This window comes from Saccopteryx leptura, chromosome 1 (genome assembly GCF_036850995.1).
Source record: "Saccopteryx leptura isolate mSacLep1 chromosome 1, mSacLep1_pri_phased_curated, whole genome shotgun sequence".
Taxonomy (NCBI): Eukaryota; Metazoa; Chordata; class Mammalia; order Chiroptera; family Emballonuridae; genus Saccopteryx; species Saccopteryx leptura.
The window spans coordinates 293393264-293418977 of record NC_089503.1 but is presented as its reverse complement, the minus strand read 5'-3'; the positions used below and the strand labels follow the sequence as shown (position 1 = coordinate 293418977).

Here is a 25714-nt window from a genome sequence, read left to right as displayed (position 1 = left end):
CCCTGTGGGTAACGAAGAGGAGCTACAAGAATGCTTACACATAGCTATCAAGAGCATAAATGGTTAATAATCCCTGTGAAAACACTTTGGCATTCCATAATAAATTATTGATGTGCACAATTTCCTCACCACATCTCATTTAGTAAATAAAAAATTCATTAAAAGCAAATGCTTAAAATAATGTAAAATGCAGTTCCATAAAAATATTTTTTTAAATGCATCCCAGGGAGTTCTGGAAACTTTTCTAAAGGAAAATAGATTTCTTATAAAAAATGTGTTTGAAAGGGAAACAAAGTCACATTGACTAGGCTAAATAATTAAAAGTCACATAAATGCACAGCTCTATCCTCTGCAGAGCTGACTCTGGCTCAGATGATATTGGTTTAAAAACTGCCTCAGCCACTTACTGTGACTTCATGAAATTTTACCTCTTGAAGCTTCAGTTTTCTAATCTGAAAAATGATAATTTAGTATATAATTCATAAGTGGTAGAATTAAATAAGTCATACATGAAAGACACAGCAATTTCTGGACATGGTAAAGGCTCAACAAATGATGATGGTATTGATGGTACAACTGTATAAATAATGTGATTCTAACTTGGTATGTTCTTAATTTTAAGTCCTCATATTTAACTTGCTGGAGAAATCATTAGTCACAGAATGTGCAGAAATTGTATTACTTTTTAATTCATATATATATGAATTATATATATTATATATAGGGGGGAGAGAGAGAGAGAGAAAGAGACAGGAAGGGAGAGAGATGAGAAGCATCAACTCATAGTTGTGGCACTTTCGTTGTTTATTGATTTCTTCTCATACATGTCTCAACCAGAGTGGGGTTCTAGCTGAGCCAGTGACCCCTTTCTCAAGCCAGTGACCTTGGGCATCAAGCCAGCAACCTTTGGGCTCAAGCCAGCAAGCCTGCACTCAAGTCGGATGAAACCGTGTTTAAGCTGGCGACCTTGGGGTTTTGAACTTGGGACCTCAGTGTCCCAAATTAGTGTTCTATTCACTACGCCAATACCAGTCAGGCTTTTTTTTTTTTTTTTAAGTAAGACATGGAATAAATCACTTGGTGTCCATATTTTAATAATCATTTAATGTCTTCTGTTATTCAATGAATTTTTCACTAGAAGTTAGGGATAGCTATATTAATAAGTCCAGATTTTCCAAATCTGAGCTCACCTGATAAAGGAAACAACTGGAAGATAACTTTGAATAACTGGTATGTATTGGTACTCATCTGATAACAGGACATAAACAAGGCCAGTAACTTACACTTTTAACTGGAAGTAAATTAATATATCTCAGAAACCCAAAAGTTGACAGTCTTTACAAATACCTTCATAAATAGTTACTGGGCAACCAATAAGAACAGCCTATAACAGGGGTCGTGAACCTATGGCTCACAAGCCATATGTGGCTCTTTTGATGGCTGCATCTGGCTCGCAGACAAATCTTTAATAAAAAAAAATAACATTAAAAATATAAAACATTCTCATGTATTACAATCCATTCATTTCATACCGCTCATGTTCATGGTTGCGAGTGGCTGGAGCCAATCACAGCTGTCCTCCGGGACAACACCAAATTTTTATTGGATAATGCATAACGTACACGGGTCGTTGTATGGCTCTCATGGAATTACATTTTAAAATATGTGGCGTTCATGGCTCTCTCAGCCAAAATTTTTTCTGACCTCTGGCCTATAATCATTCATGGATTTCTCTTCAGAGCCCCCCAAAAGAAGAATCAAATGTTAAGAATTATTATACGTAATGCAAGCCAAAGAAGGCATTCAGATATTTTTTTCAATGCTAGATATTTTCTAGAGGAATGTATATATGGTAGTTTCCATTACATCTTCCTATACTCTGGAATTCTCTTGGGGGCAATGTTCTATTTGGTATTTTATTAGATATGAAATGCTTCAATGCACATGCAGAAAGTATGAGCTATTAAATCTGAGAATATCCATCTATAACTGCTCTTGGATTGAATTTAAAACAAAAGGCTATTAATGATTAGTTGTAGCTCTCTTCTTTAAAAAAAACACATTTGTAGAACTTTAGAGAACTACTTTTATCATTTCTTTATTACCCTATCGAGACTAACATAGGTGATAATACAAATAAACCCTTATAATCAACTTATCATTTTCCTCTTCCCTGCACTCCCTGACCCGCCATCCTTAGTTGTCCAGGAAACACAGACACACCAGTGTTACAACTGCACAAAACTAAAAAAACACCAAACTAAAATTAAAATGAATTGGAACTCTAGAAAGAGTATGGTATAATTTTTCCAGATAAGGTGAATAAAATTTTAAAGTAAACAACATAATTAATGTGAAAACTTATTATAGTTTTGACCTTTCATGGGTTGAAACCTCATCACAATCTCATCATGTTCACTGGTTATATTTTTAAACTATAGCAAAATTATTACCTTCGAAAAGCTTTCTTTAATGTCAAAAATTTTCTCTTGAAATCATAATACACACTATATTTCTACTAAGAGCTGGTCTCCACATTTCTCTTAAATTACTTAAATTCTTCACAGACTAATTGCATTACTAAAGCTAGTTGAGTGCATATAAAGACTCTGTTACATAAATTAATAATATTAGTAAAAACAGCCTTGACAATATATAAATAATTAGTGAGAGCCTTCAGTATCCACAAGACCCAATTTTTAAGTGCCTTGTGTTAGAATAAGCTAAGTTGATATTATAAAGTTTGATACTATGAAGAAATTATCAGCAGGTTCATTTAAGAACTGCTTTAAAATCCAACTTTACATTTTATTAAATTTGGAAATAGATGTTTCCAGTAAATGTTTAGCACTCATATTGTAGAATATATTTCAAATTACATCAAGAATTCTTTTGAACACCCCCAAGGAAACCTGAAGTGAAAGTTCTATTTGTTGCAAAGTAAATCCTTATAATCAACTGCACAGCAGATCTGGTATCTTCCATACACACCTACACATTTTAACCACCTCCACTATCTCTGCATTTTCTCCTGCTGTCTATTCATGACTCCTTATCAGAACTCACATGTAGTAATTACTCTTTCAGTTTCAAGAAATGCAAAGGGATAGTGGATGTGGCTTCCATATTCTTCATATTTTTCAGAAGAAATACACGTTACCCCTTCATAGTGAAGACCCTATCATCTAAGTAAGGGCAGACACATTCACCTCCCAAGTCCCTAACTCTTTCATTACACTTTACTGCTTCTTTTCAGTGCTCTTGTAGATGACACAATGACTGACAAAGTCTCCCAGTTTTCCACTTCCCATACCCTGGATCATGCATTCTTAATGGGGAGTAAACTGGTTTTGAGGGGCAGAAACATAATCTTACTCATTTTGTGTATAAACAACAGATATATGTACTGTATGCAGATATAAATAGATAAACAGGATATCTGTGATGTCAAAATTTCATGGGTAAGCTCATTTAGGAAAAAAATGTTTAAAATGGCTCTTTCAAGGTGTGATCATGAAAAAAAAAAGTTGAGAAACACCGCCTTAGGTCAGAACTTCCCAACCAGGGTGCCTCCAATGGGTTATAGGTGTGTTGAGAGCTCTGAAGCGGAGGGCTAGGCCTGAGGTAACAGTGGCCTCATTCTTCACCATAGTGTGCCATCCAAATACTCCATTCCCTATGTGTGCCAGGACATGGAAAAGGCTGGGGAGCATGGCCCTGGAGAAATGACTCTATCTACTTTTTTGGGATAACTGAGGCTGTCATTGTAAGGAAAGGCCTTTCATCTCAGTCTCTGTCCCTCACCCCTTACCTTTGTGTTTCCATCTGTCTTTCTTGAGGACCCCTTTTCTTAATCAAACTACGGGGTATCCTTTCCTTCCCAGCTACCATTTCACAAGCCTTGCTCCCTCATTATTCACAACCTCATACATTCAATCTTTCCTGCTCTATTGCTCCTTGCTGCCTTGCCAATAAACATCTCTATATCTCTCCTACCTTGGAGAAAATTTCTCTTTCAACTTCTAGGTGTTATCCTAGCTCCATTCTTTTCACTGTCAAACATTTTACAAGAAATCTAAAACTGTTACTTCCAAGATTTTTATTGTTTTGTACTCAATATTTAGTAAGTACAAACATATTTGTGAAACATATATCAGCTATAAAGAATCAAACTACAAACCACCCAGTTTAAAAAAAGGGATACTGCAAAGCTCTAGAACTGTTTTTTTTATGTGGGGTGAAATAATAGAAATACTCATTAAACCCTCACTAATAATGGGTTGTTATAATTGAAGTTATATTTCTCACTGAAACGGTAGACAATACAGCTCTAACAATCATGAATAGATAATACTTGTGCTAGTGAATTCATCAGCCAATATTAACCGAAGAGGATTTGAACAGGTAGAAGGAAAGCAGTGCAATGAAAATCAGAACTCTGGACGGCCACAATATAAGAATCTGGTTAGAATAATAAAGGGAAGAGGTGTATGTGTGCAACAGCAGAGAGTGCCTCAGAAACTAGATGGATTTCAAACTGGGTTTGATAGGTGAAAGACACCAATGTTAATTAAGTTCATCGTTGTGAGACATGTAACAAAAACTAAGTTTAAGGAAAACAAGTTGTTAGTGACATTTAATTTGTAATGAATAGAGAGTGAGTCAGGAAGGCTACTTTATTACTTGAATACCTGGAGTGACTACAACGGTAACATATGCTTGTTATACTCTAAGTGAACAAGTCAATTACGTTAAAGCGCAAGTCAACAAAATTGGGTCACTGTCTATTGAAAGAGGATGCAGGGCCAGGTTGATTGGGACGCAGGGTGGGTGACAGGGAGAATGGTGCCACCAGGAAAAGTGGGACAGGGGATCCACAGAGGAGATGTGGACATTCTAAAGCTGTACGAAATTCAAATGGAGAGGAGAAAGTTTAGATATAAAATTAGATAGTGGAGAACCTGTCTTCCTATAACATATTTTCTTATATATAAATATACAAGCTAATTTATATTAAGTGTGTGGTATATTCTATGACATGTTTTTTCCCCCAAGTAAATGATACTGGCTTAGGCTATACTAAACTCTAATTTAATGAGAGCCAGCCTGAGACCCAGCAGGGCAGGATGGAAATTACCGTATTAAACAGGATCCATACCAAAACCCCTGTAAATTTAAGTACTGTTATTCCCATTTTATACATAGCAATAAAATAAAATGGCAGACTTTAAAGGGATCAGCAGAGGAATGATAAATTTTTAATTTTATTTACTTTATTTTTATATTTAATTTTTATTGATTTTATTGTGGAGGAATGATAGATTTTAACAGACTGAATTAACATAAGCAATGTTTAAACTATGCTAATTCTAATTTATCCATGAAAACTGACAGCAGCATCAATAAAACAACACAAGATAGCAGATAAAACCAAAATATCCAGAACTGAAATACCAGAGTTGGCCTCATTATCCTTACAAATCAGGTATGCCTAACTCTGAAACTAATATTTAGTGAAAAGATTAAGAAAGATTTCTTTTCAAAAAATGTCTTCTGCACACTGAGAAAAGGGAATGTCGTTCAGACTGGGAGTGGCGACCTCGGCTTGGAGAGAGACGACAGGTGTGAGGAGAGGGCCTTCTTTAAATCTGAGCCCTGAGAGTCCTACCAGCATCTCAGAGTATATATAGATTTGATATCATTATGAAATAGTATGTCTGATTCTTACCATTAATAACTGGTGTGTAAACAACAATTCCAACCAAGTTTGGATCAGATACAGTTGTGTCCAAAATAAGGCCTCCAATGCTGAAAGATATAAAATCATATCATTTAGGGAAGAGGAAAGAAAATGCACTGATTTGAAGCTGTTCTTTCCATACAAACACCCTTACTTTTAAAAATAAAATATTTAGACATTACAAAAACAGAATAAAAATATTTAAAGTAAAAAATCAATGTCAATCACAAAATGTTGAAAATAAAATATGGCATAAGCTATAGCCCCATATTTCCAGATTCTTTCTGATCTCCCAGATATGTGACTTGTAGAAAGGAAAAGCATATCCTTTAAGTGCATTAAAATGTCTGGAAGGACATACAAGAAATTAATCAACAATATCTGTCTCTAGGGGGTGAGACTGAGAGAGGAAGAATGGTCATTTTATATACTTCAGTACTTACTGAATTTTAAAATCATGTGCATTTATTGCTCTTATAATTTAAAAATAATTTTTAAAATGAGTATCTTTTCATATTTGAAGTGTAAGGCAGGAAAGGGATGAATTTTCATGTGTTAAAACTAGATCAAGTTAGGGTATGTCTGATCACTGGTAAATTAAAATGTGTTTTAGCCACAGAAAGAGCTGCTCTTGAAAATAGAGGTCTGGAAAAATAACACACAGTTTTATATACATAGTGGCCAGCCACAAACTCTCAACGTCTCAGTGGAGCTTGGAGACTTTTTAAGTTTCTAAGACCATTATTAATTGGTTAACTTTAATCTCTTGGTCTATATACTATAAAATATTGCCAGACCCAATATTCTGTGAGATCCTGTTGCCTAAATCTTCTAAGAAAATGTAATTCATACTACAGAAAAATTAACTATATGCTGTCACAGAATGGAATTTATAGTAAAAATATCAGATCAAAGTTCTTTACCACTACCTTTGTACGTAATAATAGTTAACATTAGGAAATTATTAAATCTTTTTATTTTATTTTACTAATAAATGAATAGCTTAATATGCCTCAACTACTAAGAGTTCCCATTAAAAGGTACCCTATAAAGTCCAAAAATAGTCATCATTAGAAATACTTGAATATTTTAAGCCCAATTAGAAAAAACTAGTTATGTTTCAAAGAATAAATCTCCCTACTAAAACTGTTACCCAGGTAATAAAACTTATAGAAAAGTAAGAAAATACAAATGAACAAAATAAAAATCAACCGGTTTCATTATTCAGTTATACTGTTAGCATGTTAGTAAACAGCCTTCCAGACATTTTAAATCATGTATATTTAAAAAAATAAAAACTCAAGTTATAAAAGTATTTTTCTTCACCTTTATTACATTTTCTTTTTAGCAAACAAACACGAGCATTATTTAAAAAGTGAAAGTACCACCACGCTTTTAAAATAACCCCTAGTCCCACCGCCCAGATCCTGCTCTCCACCAGCAACTCTTTCCAATGTCATTAGCTGCTCCTTCTGGCATTTAGTTCTTTATTTCTAAATAACATGCTTTCCCTACTATCTCTTGATTTTTAATTTTAAACATTTCTCTAATGACGCCCACTGTGGCAGATGAGGACTGAGTCTCACTCCTCCCTCCTCACTTGAGTCCCTTCACAATTCTCTTTCTCGCCCTATCCTGACAATCTGTTTGAGCTTTTGATGAAATATTTAGGGTTTACTTTATTATAGCCATGGGATCATAATTCACAACTAAGCCACACAGCATACTATAAGATTTCCTCACTTGAAATTTTTGCTTTGTCTCATGTTTTTCTTAAGTTCTTTTAGTTACTAATTACTGATTCAGCCTCATATTTGTAGCAAAGTCAATGAAATGACTCTGAATACAAACTCATCGGGAATTCCACTTTTCCCCGCGGAGCCGTCCCTCACTAAGCCCACTGCTTTGGAGCTCTCTCGGCCTGGTGCAGCTGTCGTGCCCCCAGTCTCTCCCGCGGAGTCAGTCCCAGCATTTCACAGGATCCTGCTGTCTGAATCCTCCCGGGAAAAAACAGTCTACACACTATGGAAGAATAAACCACGTGCTAGCCTCATTCCTCTGTCATCCTATTTCTTATTTCCTCATTTTAATAAAACTGTCTTCTATCAATTTTTATATAAAAGGACATATGAAAAGCAAATATTTTGAAATCCTGCATGTATGAAAATTTCTTGAGTCTACCTTTACATTTGGTTGATACTGCAACCATATTTTATGTTTAAAATAACGATCCTCAGAATTTTGAAGGCATCACTTCTGGTATGGCTACTGGACATCATTCTGATTCCCAAACCTTGGTATACAACTCATTTTTATTCTGGAAGGTTTTGAGATTTACGACAGTGTGCTTTGATTTAGGTCCCTCCTCCTCCAATTCATTGTGCTGGAGCGTCATTGGGCCCTTTCCTTCTGGAAGCCCATGTTCTTCAGTCCTGGGGGATTTTCTTATACGTATTACTTCTTTAATATTTTCCTCTCCTATGCCACCAGTTGTCTACCTCTTTGCTCTCTAGAGGTTTTGCTTTCCAAGATGGGTCCTCAACCCAATCTTCTGTTTTACTGATTGTTGCTTCTGGTGATCCATTCCAGTCTACCCCTCCTTAAGGGACACTGCAAAGCGCCCTGAGCTCTCTGTGTGCCTGGGCAGAGCTTGTCGGCAGGTGGGCCTCACCGAGCAGTGGTCAGGGGGCAATGCAGCTCTTCCACTACAAGATCCGCAGGGTGAGTAGATGCAGGTTTTTCGCAGTGCTTAAGAGTTGCCCTAGAAAGACATTCTCTAGCTTTTTGCCTGGGGGAATTTTTTGTGTGTGGGGGGGTATAATCCTGATTGCCAGCAGAGCAAATCTTACTTGTGTAGGTGTTTCTGAATCTAGAGGCTCTCTCATTTAGTCTCTCCCAAGTTGATTCCTGTCTCCTGCTAAGGTGGGAAGGGGCAGGCAACTGGGTGGTCACTAGAGAAGGGCTTTTCGGATTGAATTGATTCTTACATACATTTTCAAAAAATCATCATTACAGCTTTCAGAAGCACTTAAGGCCTCTGGTTCCTGCACCTCTCTGGGTTTCTGAGTCTCAGCTCAGTGTGCTTCTCTGGGTATTCCCCGCACTACAGGCACTTGGGTCTTAGCTTTTTTCATTCTGGTAACAATCATCCATTGATTCCTGTCTTATGCATTTCTCATCTGCTGTCCTCTCTGCTCTCCTCTCTGTGGTTTTAGAGCTTTTTATCTTTTTACTGTAATCTTAGTCATTTCAGGAAGGAAGATAAACATGTGTCAGTCTACCATGTTCAGCAGAAAATTCACACTCATTCTTAGCTTACTCTTTTCACCAAATGTATAATGAACACTTCTTCATATCGATAGAAATAGAACTGTGTTGTTTTTAACAGTTGACGATACTCCTTTTTGTGACTATGCCACACTTTGTTTGATCAATACCTGGCTGCTAGGCCTCTAAGGTGTTCTCTTTTTCTTTTGTTAAAAATTTTACTGTGGTTAGGATCCTTGCAACTAAATCTGGTGTATATGTCCTTAATTATATCCTGGAGTCCTGTCAGAATCCTAGAAATGGAACTTGTCAAACAGTCTACATATTTCTATGGCTTTCTGATACCTATCTGAGCAATTTACTATGAAAAACAAGTAATGTCTTGTCAGTTTAAAACACACACATACAAGGATAAACAGCCCTAAATTTTACTCAGCAATCTGATACTTTGTTGGAGAGAAGTGTGAAACTGGTAGGCAAATGAGGTTCTATACATCTACTGATTTTAATCATTCCTATCACTTGTATCCATTATTACCTGGGATAATAAAGAATTGGCTATACAATATAACTGATCCAAGAAATTAAAACAGGCAATTGATTTGTTTTAATATACACATAAATATATGCATATGGACCGCAAACACACACATTTTAATACTAACCTACTTATAACCATTGCTGTTATGACAGGCTCCCAGCCTGAGTGGAGAACTGTCCTTGTGGCTGGATGTTTGGCTGCTATTATAATCCAGATAGGAGTAAGAGCCAAGAAAAAAACACCAACTAATGGAGAAATGTAGTAATAGGTATCTAAAATTAAAAAAGGGACAGCAACTCAATTTTTGTTCTAACCATGTAGCAAATATAAATATTAAAAATTTACCAGAAGATATGTTATAAAATATATTCACATGCTATTTATTTTCTTAAAATTTCAAACATTTAAAACTTTAGATAGGTAAAAAATATTAATGTAACTTAAAACTAATACATGAATTCAACAAACATTTATTGAAATAACTATAATACCTAAATGGGAATAGCAATAATAATAACAAGAACAACAAGTATAAAAAGGCGAACATTATTTGGCTCTTACTGTTTACCAAGTACTGTGATAAATGCTCTATGTCCATCAACTCATTTAATTGTCCTGACAAGTATGAGGTAGACACTGTCATTTCTGTTTAATAAAAAAGTTGAGGCTTAGAAGTCTATAAGGGTAGAAAACTGGGAAAGAGAAAGCTATTCTCCAGAGAAAGAGCTTAAGAACTGAAGATCAAGCTTTAGTGTGAACTCAAGAGTAGGCCAAGAATAATTGGGAATTTGTGAACGGAAAAATTCTGAGTTTACAAAGGGCTGGAAGTCATTCAAGATTGAACCGCCTTGAGAAGAAAGGCCTCTCTGAACACTGACAACCTTCAGCAGATCCCAGAAAGGGCAAGTCTCAGTAGTGAAGCTAGCCCTCGAGGAAGGTCTGCTATAGATATACCCCAGTCCAACTTCAAACCAAGCCTTGTGAGGCTGCAACTAATCCACAAATAGCACCTGCAAGAACAAAGTCCAGTGAAGAAAATAAAATTGAGCACTTAACAAAATTATATTCACAATGTCAATCCACCAACCAAGGTTTACTTTTAAGAGTCTGAGATATTTGGTAGCATTTACAAACTTAGTTAAATACCCAAGACATTTTACTTACATTAGACATTTCACTTGTCTCACAAAAGTACCCAAGTACTTAAAATAATCTTTACAACGCTAATAAATTGAATGTACAAATAAAGTGAGTCTCAAGTTTTCATAAATATTCATATAATGTATACAAATTTGGTCAGATTTCTATTTAACAACCACAAGAATAAGTGAATTACTTAACTATAAATTTAGAAATGGGGTTTGGATAGGGTAGGAGAGGTAGAAGAGGGTGTGGAGGGATAAAGGAGACTCAACCTGGGGTAGCGAACTCACAATACAATACAAAGATGATGCATACCAGAAACCTATATAATTTTATTAACCTATGTCACCCCAATAAATTATTATTATTATTATTTTTAGTGAGAGGAGGGGAGGCAGAGATACAAACTTTTGGATGCGCCCCCACCAGCATCCGCCTGGCAAGCCCACTAGGGGTCGATGATCTGGGGTCATTGCTCCATTGCTTAGCAACCAAGTCGTGTGTGTGTGTGTGTGTGTGTGTGTGTGTGTGTGTGTGTGTGTGTGGTTGTTTTTTTAGATTTTTTAGCACCTGAGGAGGAGGCCACTGAGTCATCCATAGCACCATCCTCAGTGCCCAGGCAAACTCGCTGGAACCAATCAAGCCATGGCTGCGGGGTGGGAAGAAAGAGAGAGAGAGAGAGAGAAAGAGAGAGAAAGGGGAGGGGGAAGGGGGAAGAAGCAAATGGTCACTTCTGTGTGCCCTGACCAGGAATCAAACCCGAGACATCCACAAGCCAGGCTGACACTCTACCACTGATCTAACCGACCAGGGCAATTCAAATTTTAAAAAAGAAAACTTATGTCCACATACACACACACAAAAAAAATTTAATAAAATTAAAATTCTCTTTTCAAAAATAAATAAATAAAATAAAATAATAAAATAAAATAAAAATGGAATTAGAAGAAGGACATGTTACTCCAATGGGCTAAGTAACAAGTTTACAAAAAAAATATGGGCCCTGGCTGGTTGGCTCAGTGGTAAAGCGTAGGCCTGGTGTACAGAAGTCCCGGGTTCGATTCCCGGCCAGGGCACACAGGAGAAGTGCCCATCTGCTTCTCCACCCCTCCCCCTCTCCTTCCTCTCTGTTTCTCTCTTCCCCTCCCGCAGCCAAGGCTCCATTGGAGCGAAGATGGCCCGGGCACTGGGGATGGCTCCTTGGCCTCTGCCCCAGGCAGCAGAGCATCGCCCCCTGGTGGGCAGAGCGTTGCCCCCTGGTGGGCGTGCCGGGTGGATCCCGGTCGGGTGCATGCGGGAGTCTGTCTGACTGTCTCTCCCCGTTTCCAGCTTCAGAAAAATACAAAAAAAAAAAAAAAAATATATATATATATATATATATATATATGCACTGCCTCATTACCATAAAAATAAGTACTACCATGAGTTGAACTCTCAAATATTTTTATACTTAATTCCAAATTGCCCAGGGGTTGAAAATTGTCTGCTTCTTGAAACAGTTACATCATTCTGGACGTTTTGGTAATATCATTTTAACTGATCAAGGTTTTATTATTTAAAATTTTTAACTTGACTTTATTGATATTAGAGAGAGCTGAAAGGAGAGAGAGACATCAATCTGTTTCTGTATGTGCTCTGACCAGGGATTGAACCAGTAACCTTTGTGTACTGGGATAATGCTCTGATCAACCGAGCTATCCGGCAAGGACAAAGTTTTATTATCAGAGATTTCAGCCAAGGTATTCCGGATTCTTCTCAATGACTCTAATACTTGTTTTGTATAGTAGAGACTTCAAAACTTAAAGATAGTTGATCTCATAGTCTTTGTAGCCTTCAGTCTCAGATTTAACTAAAACGTTACTAATTTTTTCTGATATGTCACAAAATTCTTCAACCCTATTCATAGCCTTTCATTGAATTTTGCATTTCATCTTCCTAACATATTTAAAGATCTTTTCATCTATGACTAAAGATGTTTGAACTAGATAAAAAGTCGAACTTTTTTCTTATCATGTAGAAACAATTACTATAGATATTAAAATAATATGTAAACAAACTTTATTCTCATGGGTTTATCTGATTTGCCATTACATCTTCAAAATAATTATACTAACAAAATTCATTTAAACATTTTCTTCCATTTAAAGGACAATACTACTACGTAAAGTATCAATTTCTCTCTGATTTTTTAAAAAATGAGAAAACCTTTACTGAATAAATTCCAAGTTCTGCTTTCTAAACCACGGTAAACGAATAAATAACATCCTATTTAGGAAGCATTCTTACCTCCTAAAACAACTAAATTTGCCACAATCTCTCTATAGGATTAAACAGAAAACTAAAAGCATTACAATTCATTAAACACAAATGAAAAGAACTATTGTGCTAGGTCAGATCATCTTAGTGTTTCATTTTCAGGTCAAGAGAGGAGCATCATGCCAGGTTTTTAAGTTATTCTCAACATTAAATCTCTGGAAGGTCATCTGAAGTTGAAAAAAAAACCACCTACCATCCCAACCCCAGAATTACTGCCCTGAAATTTCAAAGAAAAAATTTCTCGGGAATGAAACTAAAAATAATGAGTGCACAGTTCCTCAAAAACTTAAACAGAGTTAGCACATGACCCAGAAATTCCACTCTTAGGTATATTTCAAGAGAACTGAAAACATATGGTCATGCAAAAATGGACAAGACTGTTCACAGAAACATTACAGCCAAAGAGCAGAAGCAACACAGGTGACCATCAAATGATGAACGATAAACAACATGTGGCATATCCATACAATGGAATGGTGTTAATCCATACAATGGAATGTTATCAGTACTGATTCATGCTACAACACAGATGAACCTTAGAAAAACACTAATTTGAAAAAGCCAGACATGAAAGATCACCTATTATATGATTTCATTTCTTGTAATGTCTAAAATAGGTAAAGCCATAGAGACAGAGGTAGATTACTGGTTGTCAGGGAGTGGGGTAAGAGTAGAAGAGGAGTGACTGCTTAATGTTTCTTTTTATGGATGATAAAAATACACTGGACTTAGATAATAGGTTGTACAATTTAATTAATGTACAAAACCAAACTAAATTGTACACTTTTAAGAGGTAAATTTTATGCTACCTGAATTCTATCTTAATTTTTAAAAGTTCCAATGATTATAAAAATTAAGGGGAGTCTATATTCTTCAAAAATGTAAATGTTGGCCTGACCAGGCGGTGGCACAGTGGATAAAGCATCAGGCTGGGATGTGGAAGGACCCAGGTTCGAGACCCCGAGGTCGCCAGCTTGAGCGCAGGCTGATCTGGTTTGAGCAAAGCTCACCAGCTTGGACCCAAGGTCGCCGGCTTGAGCAAGGGGTCATGCAGTCTACTGAAGGCCTGCAGTCAAGCAGCATATGAGAAAGCAATCAATGAACAACTAAGGTGTCGCAACAAAAAACTGATGATTGATGCTTCTCATTTCTCTGTTCCTGTCTGTCTGTCCCTATCTATCCCTCTCTCTGACTCTCTCTCTGTCCCTGTTAAAAAAAAAAAAAAAAAAAGTCAATGTCATGCCCTGGCTGGTGGCACAACAGGTAGAGCATTGTCACAGAGTGCCAAGGTCGCCAGGCTTGATCTGGGGTTGCAGGTTCAAGCTCTGATGAGGACTGATCCTGAGAGTGAGGTATCAATCCTGAGGGCGAGGCTCGACCTTGACCGTGAGATCACGAGTTCGAGCCCCAGTCAGGGCATGTATGAGAAGCAATCAATAGGGGCACAACTAAGTGGAATAATGAGTTGATGCTAATATCTCTCTCTCAAAAAAGTTAATGTCATAAAAGACAAAGACTATTCACACATTTGTACATAAATACCTACATACATAGAAAAAAAGGAAAAAGCAAACGGGGTAAAATGTTAACGTTGGGTAAATCAGAATACAGAATATACAAAATTTATTGTACTATTTTTATTTTTCAACTATTACTTGGAAATCATCTCCAAATTAAAAATATATATCTTTAAATAAAAAAAGTAAGAAAAACTATTTTAAACATTAAAAAAGTGGTAAAAACTATTATAAAATAAAAATATCTAAAATGATTTACTGTAAATATATTTCATTTTAATTTTCAACAAATCTCACATAGCCACTCCCACCAAATTAGACCATACGGGTAATTGTACAGGACCCCCTTCCTTTTCCCTGGGTAACTTATAACCTAATTCTGATAGCTAGGAAAAAGTTACAAATATAGAAAAAAGTGCTAAAACATTCCTCTTTGTATGATATGCTGGTGTTTTAAAGATGTCATAAGAGTGCAGAATTACTGTTAGAAAGCCACTATTGCATATACAGACAGCAGTATGCGATAACCAGAGGGAAAGGGGGAGGGAGACAGGAGAGGGCACAGGGGGGTAAACGGTGGTGCAAGGAGACTTGACTTGGGGTGGTAAGCACACAATACAATATACAGAACTATACCCCTGAAACTTATAATTTTATTAACTAATGTCATCCCAATAAATTCAATTAAAAAACCACTAATGACAACCAGCAAGAGAAAAGGGTCAGTTAAAAGCCAACCATTATGCAATTCTAGACATCTCCCCACTTTGCTTTCTCCCTCCTCCACCAAGGGATTTTTATGTGCCTTCCTTATGCTTTGTTCTTTGGTTCTAAATGCATAAAAAGAACTCAGAACTGCCACTCTCCAGAGCATTTTCTCAATCCTTTGAGATCTTGCTTCTGGGCATGTCAAAACTTGGCTCAAATAAATGCTTATAAAACTCTTTAAAGAGCCAACAGTGAACTTCTGTATTAATATCTAAACCTAAAAGAATGTCTTCCTTTACATGAAATATTTAAATAATCTTAATCAAAATAACATTTTGTAATAAATTCTGGGTATATAATGGATACAATGTTAAGCTGAATAATGGCCTTCAATGACATCCACATCCTAGACCCTAAAATCTGTGAATGTTGCCTTATAGAGAAAAATCCTTTCAAATATTCAAGGATTCTGAAATGGGGAAGTTATCCTAAATTATTTGGGTGAACCCTAAATGTAATCACAGGTCTCCTTATAGTTGGGAAGTAGAGGGAGATTTGACTACAAAAGAGAAAGCAATATGGCCTGACCAGGTGGTGGCGCAGTGGATAGAGCGTCGGACTGGAATGCGGAAGACCCAGGTTTGAGACCTCAAGGTTGCCAGCTTGAGCTCGGGCTCATCTGGTTTGAGCAAAGCTCACCAGCTTGGACCCAAGGTCGGTGGCTTGAGCAAGGGGTCACTAGGTCTGCTGTAGCCCCACGGTCAAGGCACATATGAGAAAGCAATCAATGAACAACTAAGGTGTTGCAATGAAAAACTAATGGGCCTGACCAGGCAGTGGTGCAGTGGATAGAGTGTCAGACAGGGATGCGGAGGACCCAGGTTCGAGACCCCAAGGTCGCCAGCTTGAGTGCGGGCTCATCTGGTTTGAGCAAAAGCTCACCAGCTTGGACCCAAGGTCGCTGGCTCGAGCAAGAGGTTACTCCGTCTGCTGCAGCCCCTCGGTCAAGCCCCGCGGTCAAGGCACATATGAGAAAGCAATCAATGAACAACCAAGGTGTCGCAATGCGCAACGAAAAACAAATGATTGATGCTTCTCATCTCTCCTTTCCTGTCTGTCGGTCCCTGTCTATACCTCTCTCTGTCTCTGTTAAAAAGAAAAAGAAAAACTAATGATTGATGTTTCTCATCTCTCTCCGTTCCTGTCTGTCTGTCCCTGTCTATCCCTCTCTCTGACTCTTTCTCTGTCTCTGTAAAAAAAAAAAAAAAAAAAAAGAGAGAGAGAGAGAGAGAGAGAGAAAGCAATGTGACCACAGAAGCAGGGACTGAGTAATGTGACTATAAACCAAGGAATGTTGGCAGCCCCCATAAGATGGAAGAGGTAAGGAATGAATTTTCCCCTGAAACCTCCAGAATGAACCAGTCCTGCTGACACTTTGGTTTTAGCCCTGTATAAGCTCATTTTGGATTCTGGACTACAGAAACATGGTTTGTGCTAATGCTACAGCAGCAATAGGAAATCAATACAGATAGAGAAGTAAAACTTTGTGGAATTTTAAGCCTAGTTTATACCTGTGTATCTTAGTACTGATGTCGTACCTTTAGTACACTACAGAGAAAGATTAATACAGAAGAAGTGGTTTAAATTGCTAGAACCCACTACTTTCTCCTTTTATTAGATTGTTGGTGGAATTATGCAATGACTGTTATAAAATTTCATTAATAGTATTCATTATTCCCACCCTAAATTCTTCTGAAATATGTAACTACTATGAGTGACATCTTTGTATGTTAGATGTTTCTGAGTAAACAACAAAGCAATGAGCATTATAAGTTATAAACAATTTCAAAAATGCCCTTTATAATAACCATCATAATTTTCTCACTAAAATGAGAAAATTTCTTCTAGGAATCACTCTAAACTAAAATGGTAGAGTACTGACAGATTCTCTGAAGAAGGGTGACATACATGACCAATTTAGACTCTACTCAAATCTCCACATCAAAGCAGTGACATTCTAGAATGCCCTGTAAATAACCAAGTGGTATCCCTGTTAGTGTCTGTAAGGACTGAAGTAACAACCCAAATTGATTGGTCCTGCTCTTACAGCCTCAACTAAGCCATCATTTTTATCTTACTGTTGAAGAATGAGAAATAAAAAAAAATTAAAAATTAAAAAAAAGAATGAGAAATCAATCAACACTTTCCTTCTCAAAATTTGCCCAAAAATAGAAAAGCTGAAAATTTTCAAATCAATAAAGATCACATACATACAAGAATTATATAGCCATGTAGTTATAAATAATTGAAAAAGAGTCCTTAAAATCTTTAAATCAGCCTGACCAGGTGGTGGCGCAGTGGATAGAGCGGAGGACCCAGGTTTGAAACCCCGAGGTCGCCAGCTTGAGCGCGGGCTCATCTAGTTTGAGCAAAGTTCACCAGCTTGAGCCCAAGGTTGCTGGCTTGAGCAAGGGGTCACTCGGTCTGCTGTAGCCCCACGGTCAGGGCACATATGAGAAGGCAATCAGTGAACAACTAAGGTGCCCATTCCTGTCTGTCCCTATCTGTCCCTCTCTCTGTCTCTCTCTGTCTCTGTCACACACACAAAAAGAAAAAAACCTAAAATCATGCAAATAAGAAGAAAAAAAAGATAACAATCATTGTTTACAGATATTTCGGTTACTGGCCCAACCTCAGATCTTTTAATAGTTTTTAAAAATTACTACATGTTTAAATATTACTATATGTTTTGTTTTGTGGTTTTTTTTAAGATTTTTTATTTATTCATTATAGAAAGGGGAGAGAGAGAGAGAAGGGGGGAGGAGCAGGAAGCATCAACTCCCATATGTGCCTTGACCAGGCAGGCCCAGGGTTTTGAACCGGCAACCTCAGCATTTCCAGGTTGATGCTTTATCCACTTGTGCCACCGGTCAGGCTAAAGATTACTATATGAATGAATAAATGCCTTTATATTTTCTTTGCAGTTCATACCAAAGCATATCATAGTCAAGAACTTAGATTACTCTCTAAACATTCTATTTCCTCTATTTCCATTTGAAATGGATCTTTTCTAGCCATATATTGCCATTTTAAGGTTTCTATAGTGATATTAGTCTGTGGAAACTTTCTGCTAAGGCAAGATATCTACCAACATTTCTATAATACTAAGTCTCATCAAAAGAATCATTTTTATTGGTTATAATCTATTATGTTATTGGACAAATACTATGACAAACTCATTCAGAGGGATATTGATGTTCTATTTTCCATGCATCTACCACTTCCTGAATAACCTCTACCCACATTAATTGGGTAGTTTTTAAAAGCAATAAAGCATCTGGTGAAGTGCAATTTACTTAACATCCACTCTGAGGTGCTACAAAACTAAATAAAAGAAAAACAGATTTATCCTCAAGAAGCTTATTCCCATACAAAGGAAGGCACTACATTTACACAAAGAGGTCTAATGACCGCCCAAATGTAAAGAATGTCTTAGAAGTATAATAAAGTGCTATAAAAATTCAGAGGAGAAAAGGACTGCCTATGATTGGGGAAATTTACAAATTTAGCATTTACATAAGAAAGAAAAGAGAAAAAAAATCACTAGCTTGTATGAGAATCAGTAAATGGCTGAGTTTCGTTGGTGTACCGGATACAAGAAAGGGAGAAGCAGACCAGACCTTGACAAGGTAACTTTCAGCGGACTCAAAGAGGCCTAAACACCAGGCTAAAACTTTAACTCTGTTCATTAAGCAATAAAGGCTTACTCAGGAAACTCCAAAAAATAAAGTCATTAGGAGTTAACAAAGCTCTTGGGCTTGTTCTCTCTCTCTCTCTCTCTCTCTCTCTCTCTATATATATATATATATATATATATCTCAGAACTGGAGAGGTGAGACAAAGAAATAAAATCTATATTTACTTCAGATACCAGAAATCAGCAAATTTTATCAGGACTAAAAGGTAGCACACTGACTGAATGTCAAGGGAGTCTTAATACATGTATAAAAGCTAACGACATGAGACGAGCTGCTCAGTCATTTCTGAATATCTAAAATCTAAATGAGACTTTTCTCAATGTCCAGTTCCTTGAGAGCAACAGATGGCCTCTATTTATAACCAAACCCTAGAGCTGCCATGAAATCCTCTTTTTATCTCTAAAGATTGCTAAGTGCTTAACAGTTGAGGAATTGAACTTGTTTCTAAGAACTAGGTATACCTCAGGAGGAAGAATGGGGTCTTGGATTTTAAACATGCCTGCTCCTAATCTTTGTATTCAGAATACCACTAATAGTAGGCTTACAACTGTTGATCTTATGAGGCCCCCTAGTGTTCACAATGCAGATTCTTTAGAAGTTCAAACACTGACACTTCTGAAAAACCTTTATCTATTAAATTCACTATTGGATCACCAGTAGCTATGATTCTAGTTCCAATTCCACTCTGGGAGTGGGGGGGGGCAGGTTTCCACACTGCCAAGAAATTCTCAGACACCAGGTGAGTGTCCTACCATTCAACTCAATTCTGACACTATATATGGGAAGATAGCATCAGATTCCCTAGGTTAAGGGCTCAGTCCTTCATAAAAGACCCCACCACCACCAAACACACATCTTTAGATGCCAATCCAAGTTCCAGATTGTCACCTCTGCTTTTGGTTGACTGGCTATAAATCAGAGGTTCCCACAGCTTCTCCTTGGGTTTGATTAATCTGCTAGAATGGCTCACAAAACTCAGAGAAACATTTACTTACTAGCTAATAGTTTATTATAAAAGGATATAACTCAGAAATGGCCAGATGGCAGAGATACATAGGACATGGTATTGGGAAAGGGCTCAGAGCTTCCATGCCCTCTCTGAGTACAAAACTCTCCCCAAATCTCCATGTGTTCACCAACCCTCAACCTCTCCGAACCCCATCCTTTTGGGGTTTTATGGAGGCCTCATTATATAGGCATGACTGATTAAATCATTGGCCATTGGCCTGACTGGTAGTGGCACAGTAGATAGAGTGTTGACCCAAAATGCTGAGGGCTTGGTTCAAAACCCTGAGATTGTCAGCTTAAGTGTGGGCTCGTTGGGTGCGTTTCTTGGCTTGAGCGTGGTCTCACCAGCTTGAGCGTGGGGCAGGTGGTTGCCAACTTGAGCGTGGGACTATCAACATAATCCCAAGGCCACTAGCTCGTGCAAGGGGTCACTGGATAGGCTTGATCCTCCCCCCCAACAACACCCTCATCATGGCACATCTAAGAAGCAATCAATGAACAGCTCAAGTGAAGCAACTAAAAGTTGCTCTCTCTCCCTCTCTCTAATCAATGTTTTTTTAATCTGCTTTCTAAATCAATAAATAAATCATTGTTCATTGGTGAGTGATTTCACCTCCAGTCCTTCTGTCCTCCCCAGACATCAAGAGGTGGAGCTATAAGGTCCATCCCTCTAGAACTGGGTTGGTTTCCCTGGCAACCAGCCCTCCATCCTTAGGTGCTTTCCAAAAGTCATCTCATTAACACAAACCTAGTTTTGATGAAAAGGGGCTTGTTATTAATAACAAGACACTTGTTTTGCCTTTTGGCTCTGAAGCAAATTCAGGCACTGAGGACAAGATATTATGATAATATTATGACAAAAGATGCTCCCATTTCTCTTATCCACTTAGAAAATTCCAAGATCTTTGGAAGGCTGTGAGCCAGGAAGCTTAGACAAAGACCAAATATATATGAGAACTATATTCTGATAATCTGAATGATCAAATATATAGTTCTTATAAATCACATCACCAGAGAAGCCCATTAAAAATATTATCTTTTTAGGGAAATAGATGATACAGATAAACTATTAAAGATCTTATTTTAATTAATTCATCTTGAATTATTTTGAGCCAACTCTCAGAAGACAAGGCCTAAAAAAGGTCTAAGCAATATTTAATAACAAAATCCTTTTATCAAAATTATGTCTCTGATGGTATCATTCCAATTCACTTTATTTCTTGATCCAGTTAAACTACTAATGTATCGTACAAAACACTCAAATGTTGAAAGCTTCAGACGACAACACATTATGATTAAGTCTGTTATAAAGAGATTTTATTACTTGTGTAATTTTAAAAATAAAATTTTAAATGTCAGAATGCATTATTTTCCTCTAAAGTTGATTTATCTTATGGAATCTCAAACTTGGGTCTGTATCATTATAATATTGTCATATTTATTATAATAACATTCTTCAATGGTATTTTTTTCTTACTTTTTTAGCACTGTGGCTTTAATTGAAGAGACACTTTGGTATTTAGTATGCCGCTGAGAAATATCTTAAAATGACTGCATGGTAATTTAAATACCCAAGTCTGCAAATAACCTTTCTTTTTTATGTATGTAAGGGAACCCACCCCCCAAATCACTACTGTCCCTCTATCCTCATCCCCACCCTCAATGCTCCTGGCCAGACCCATAAAATTTCTGTCCTTTTAATAACATTAGGAGGACATTAATTCACCCTCTTCTACTCTTCCCTTCTTCCCTTTTACCTATTGCTCAAAGTGGGAGGGACTATGGAAAGGGCACCAAGCACCGCCTAGCTCATCCCTTTCACTTTTTGGATGCAGCCTAGTGATGACAGTCTCCCTCACCAGCAAGCCAGCAGTCTGTTCCCATGGGGGCGAGGCCTCCAGCTGTCTAGCTGTCTGCCTGTGAGTGGTGAGTGCGTTTAACACAGCAGGAGAACAACAGTTAGTCGCATTCTCTGATACCAGCCATAGCTAATATTTTAATCCCTGTCTTCAGCATCAATTTCTAAACTGCATAATAATGTAGAGGAGAAAAGTATGACCAATCATACTTGGTTGATATTCTTATATCAACCAAGAATATAAACTAGAGGAATTATCCCTTTAATATCGTAACTCTCATTTTCTGTGCTTTTACTGATTGGGAGAGAAAGGAAGTGAGGATTACCCTGAATATATAGTTGTCTCATCATATCGCGGTTCACTTTTCACGGTCTTACTGTATCGCAGATTTTTAAGTTGCATATATATAATTTTGTATCACAGATTTTTTGCTATATTATAGGATTTTGTGGTATATAGGTATTTTTACACATTATCTTAATTATTTAGAAAGTATTTAAGAGCATAGGAAGTGTTTATAAGAGTGTGGAAGCCTGACCAGGCAGTGGCACAGTGGATGGAGCATCGAACTGGGATGCGGAGGAGCCAGGTTCAAGACCCCGAGGTCGCCAGCTTGAGTGCGGGCTCATCTGGTTTGAGCAAAGCTCACCAGCTTGGATCCAAGGTCGCTGGCTCGAGCAAGGGGTTACTCGGTCTGCTTAAGGCCCATGGTCAAGGCACATGTGAGAAAGCAATCAATGAACAACTAAGGGGTCACAACGAAAAACTAATGATTAATGCTTCTCATCTCTCTGTTCCTGTCTGTCTGTCCCTGTCTATCCCTCTCTCTGTCTCTGTTTAAAAAAAAAAAGAGTGAGAAAGGTTATAAACAGTGTGGGAAAGGTTTATAAGAGTATAGGAAGAGTTTATAAAGATTTAAAAATATATAAATAATAAAATAAAATAAAATAAGGCCGCTACTCGCGGATTTTTGCCTATCACGGGGGGTTCTGGAACCTAATCCCTGCAATAGACGAGGGACCACTGTACTTGAATTTATATCATTCCTTGTACATTCCACAACAACAACAAAACCCAAGACCTACGGGAACAAGATCTTACATTTAAGGCCACTGATTTAGTGTCCTTAATTCAAGTGGAAACATCTAATCTTCTAAATAAAAAGAATATTCCTTAAATATATGCATCAAATCTTATGTTTACATGCCACTCATTGAATAATTAAGGTAATTTTATATACTGATGAAGCTTTCCTGGATGTCTCCCAGAGTAGCAGATAACTCCTGCCTTTGTTAGGTTAAAGCCCCCCTTCTTTTAGTGTGAAAATATGTTTCTGAGACTCTTTTTCAAACCAAATGTAATTTAGACTTACGCTATAAAATACACTATAAATCGCTATAGAATTCAAGAAAATATATGAGACTATGTGAATAAATGCTTCTAGTTTGGCTTATAAACTGTCTTTTTCTTTCTCTTGTATTACTGTGGGTTTGTTTTAATTTTTTAAAATTTGGCATCTAAAAAAGAATGAACCACAACCAACTTTTCTCACAAACCATATGCATTTACATAGATAGTAGTCCCAGAGAATAAATAATTCCTTAGATTCTATGAACACTTTATTATTATTATCAGGACTCACTTTTCACATAGGACTCAGGTTCATTTTCATGGTGGGTTTTTTTCTTTTTTGTTAATTGCCATACTGGTTTATGATTGGGAAAAAGTCACTAGGTTTCAAGCTCCACCATAACCTTATGTCCTATACAATGCACGTTTCAGAACACTGTAGGCTGACTCCTTGTTGGCTACACATTTAGAGGAAAAAGCAGAAGTCATAGAACATGACAGATGTATGTTCAACCTTCCTACCAGTGGTGGGTAACATACATAACCTGTACAATCCTGTTTTCTCATTTAAAATTAGAGATGATGAATCTTACAGAGTTTTAAACTCTGTAAGAAGATAACAAATATGTGAGAAAGAAATACATGAGGACCATAACAAATAACAGGTATACAACAAATGGCAGTTATTGTGCTAATCAGTCTCAACCACAGTTCTAATGCGGAGGAAGGCCACCGTGGATTCATGGCATTGCTATAACAACATTTATTTAAAGAGACTCTGAATAACACATTATATTTAGTTTCAAGGCAACTTACCAAGACAGGAGTACAAACCCTGACTTATCCAAGCTAATATGGCAAGCGTTATAAGGTCACCAAAACTAGCAGCAATGGGTGTAGCAACATTATCAGGATTTATACCAGTCTTCTTAGAACCAACAATAACTCCAACCATTATTATTCCTAGTGGAAAGAAAGATCATTACTTTTATGGTATGATTTTAAAGACAATCAATCCCCCCTAAATACTGAAATATACAGGCTAGACAAACAGCATTATCAATTCCAGTTAGACTACTTAGATAAGCAGACTAAAGCAAATAAAACATGCTACTTTGATGCTAGTGCTCTGGCAAAATGCCCTTCAATAAATTCCAGTAGGGGAATCACAGAAGATTTGTGAATTCAGTGTTACATTTAGACACCTAAAAACCTACTGTACCATAATAGTAAAGCTAAAGTTTCAAATTTAGTAACATGTGTGTCTTCAATGTAATATATTTGCATGTATCAAACCCAGAGATTTTATTTTAACCCTTAAAGAGAACATGAAAATATCAAACAAAGGCAACTCATATTTATGCATAACAACAGGGAAGAGAACTAGTAAAAACAGATTTGTTTACATAGTGGAAACCAGGAATGCTTGCCTCATTTTATTATTTTAAAGTGTTGAAATATTAAAAGAAAGAAATTAAATTTTGAACATGAGGCAAAAAAGCTGTCTTTGTAAAAAATATTCTCTCAATCCAAAGTTTCTGTCTAGAACCTACAACTAAAGAACAGAAGATGAACCTGACCAGGTGGTGGCACAGTGGATAGAGCATCAGACTGCCAAACTGAGGACCCAGACTTGAAACCCCGAGGTTGCTGGCTTGAGCGTGGGCTCATCTGGCTGGAGTGCGAGCTCATAAACTTGAGCGCAGGGTCACTGGCTTGAGCGTGGGATCATAGACATGACTCCATGGTTGCTGCCTTGAGTCCAAACGTGTCGCTGGCTTGAAACCCAAGGTCACTGGCTTGAGCCCAAGGTCGCTGGCTTAAGCAAGGCGTCACTGGCTCAGCTGGAGCCCCCAGTCAAGGCACGTATGAGAAAGTAATCAATGAACAACTAAGGAGCCGCAATTATGAGTTGATGCTTTTCATCCCTCTCCCTTTCTGTCTGTCTGTCTGTCTCTCTCTCAAAAAAAAAAAAAAAAAAAAAAAAGAATAGAAGATGAAAAAGTGAATGTACACTTTTACTTTTATGTCTTTATTTTCCATAACCATAGAAATGGGAGAAAAATGATAATATATACCCATACCTAAGTGGATAGGTTCTCTCATGCCAACACACTCATTAAAAGGATGCAGTGGAGAGACAATTTAAGATTAGTTTACTTATGTGCTAATCAAAACCATCAATATGGAAACCTAAATGTGGCTATAAAAATAAAAACCAGGATCTCACAGCATTTTTAGATTGGAAATGGTTCTAAATGATTATCTTCTAGCAAACTCATATTTTTTTAATAATATATTTTATAGATAATAAAACTGAAGTCATGGGTAGGGTTTACATTCCTGCCTAAGGTCACACAGATTGTAAATACTCCAGTAAATAGTTTGGTGTTTTTTCTACTACCCCATAAACCAAAATTATTAAAAGTAGAATTTATGTCTTGCTTTAAAACAATGTCTCATATCTTATATTCTGGAGGCTTTTTTCAATCTATGGACTAACTGTT

General features: G+C 37.0%; 1 protein-coding gene across 4 annotated transcripts in view; it reads right to left on the bottom strand.

Annotated features, from left to right (window-relative positions):
* The window catches only part of SLC41A2 (solute carrier family 41 member 2), a 122657-nt gene that overhangs the window by 31902 nt on the left and 65041 nt on the right, over nucleotides 1-25714 (bottom strand). For all 4 annotated transcript variants that reach the window (XM_066356229.1, XM_066356247.1, XM_066356256.1 and 1 more), the window contains exons 6-8: nucleotides 24024-24170; nucleotides 9673-9820; nucleotides 5729-5808 (exon numbers count right to left, since the gene is read on the bottom strand). In XM_066356229.1, coding sequence (XP_066212326.1) covers nucleotides 5729-5808; nucleotides 9673-9820; nucleotides 24024-24170 — 375 coding nt within the window. The remainder of the gene's footprint in view (nucleotides 1-5728; nucleotides 5809-9672; nucleotides 9821-24023; nucleotides 24171-25714) is intronic.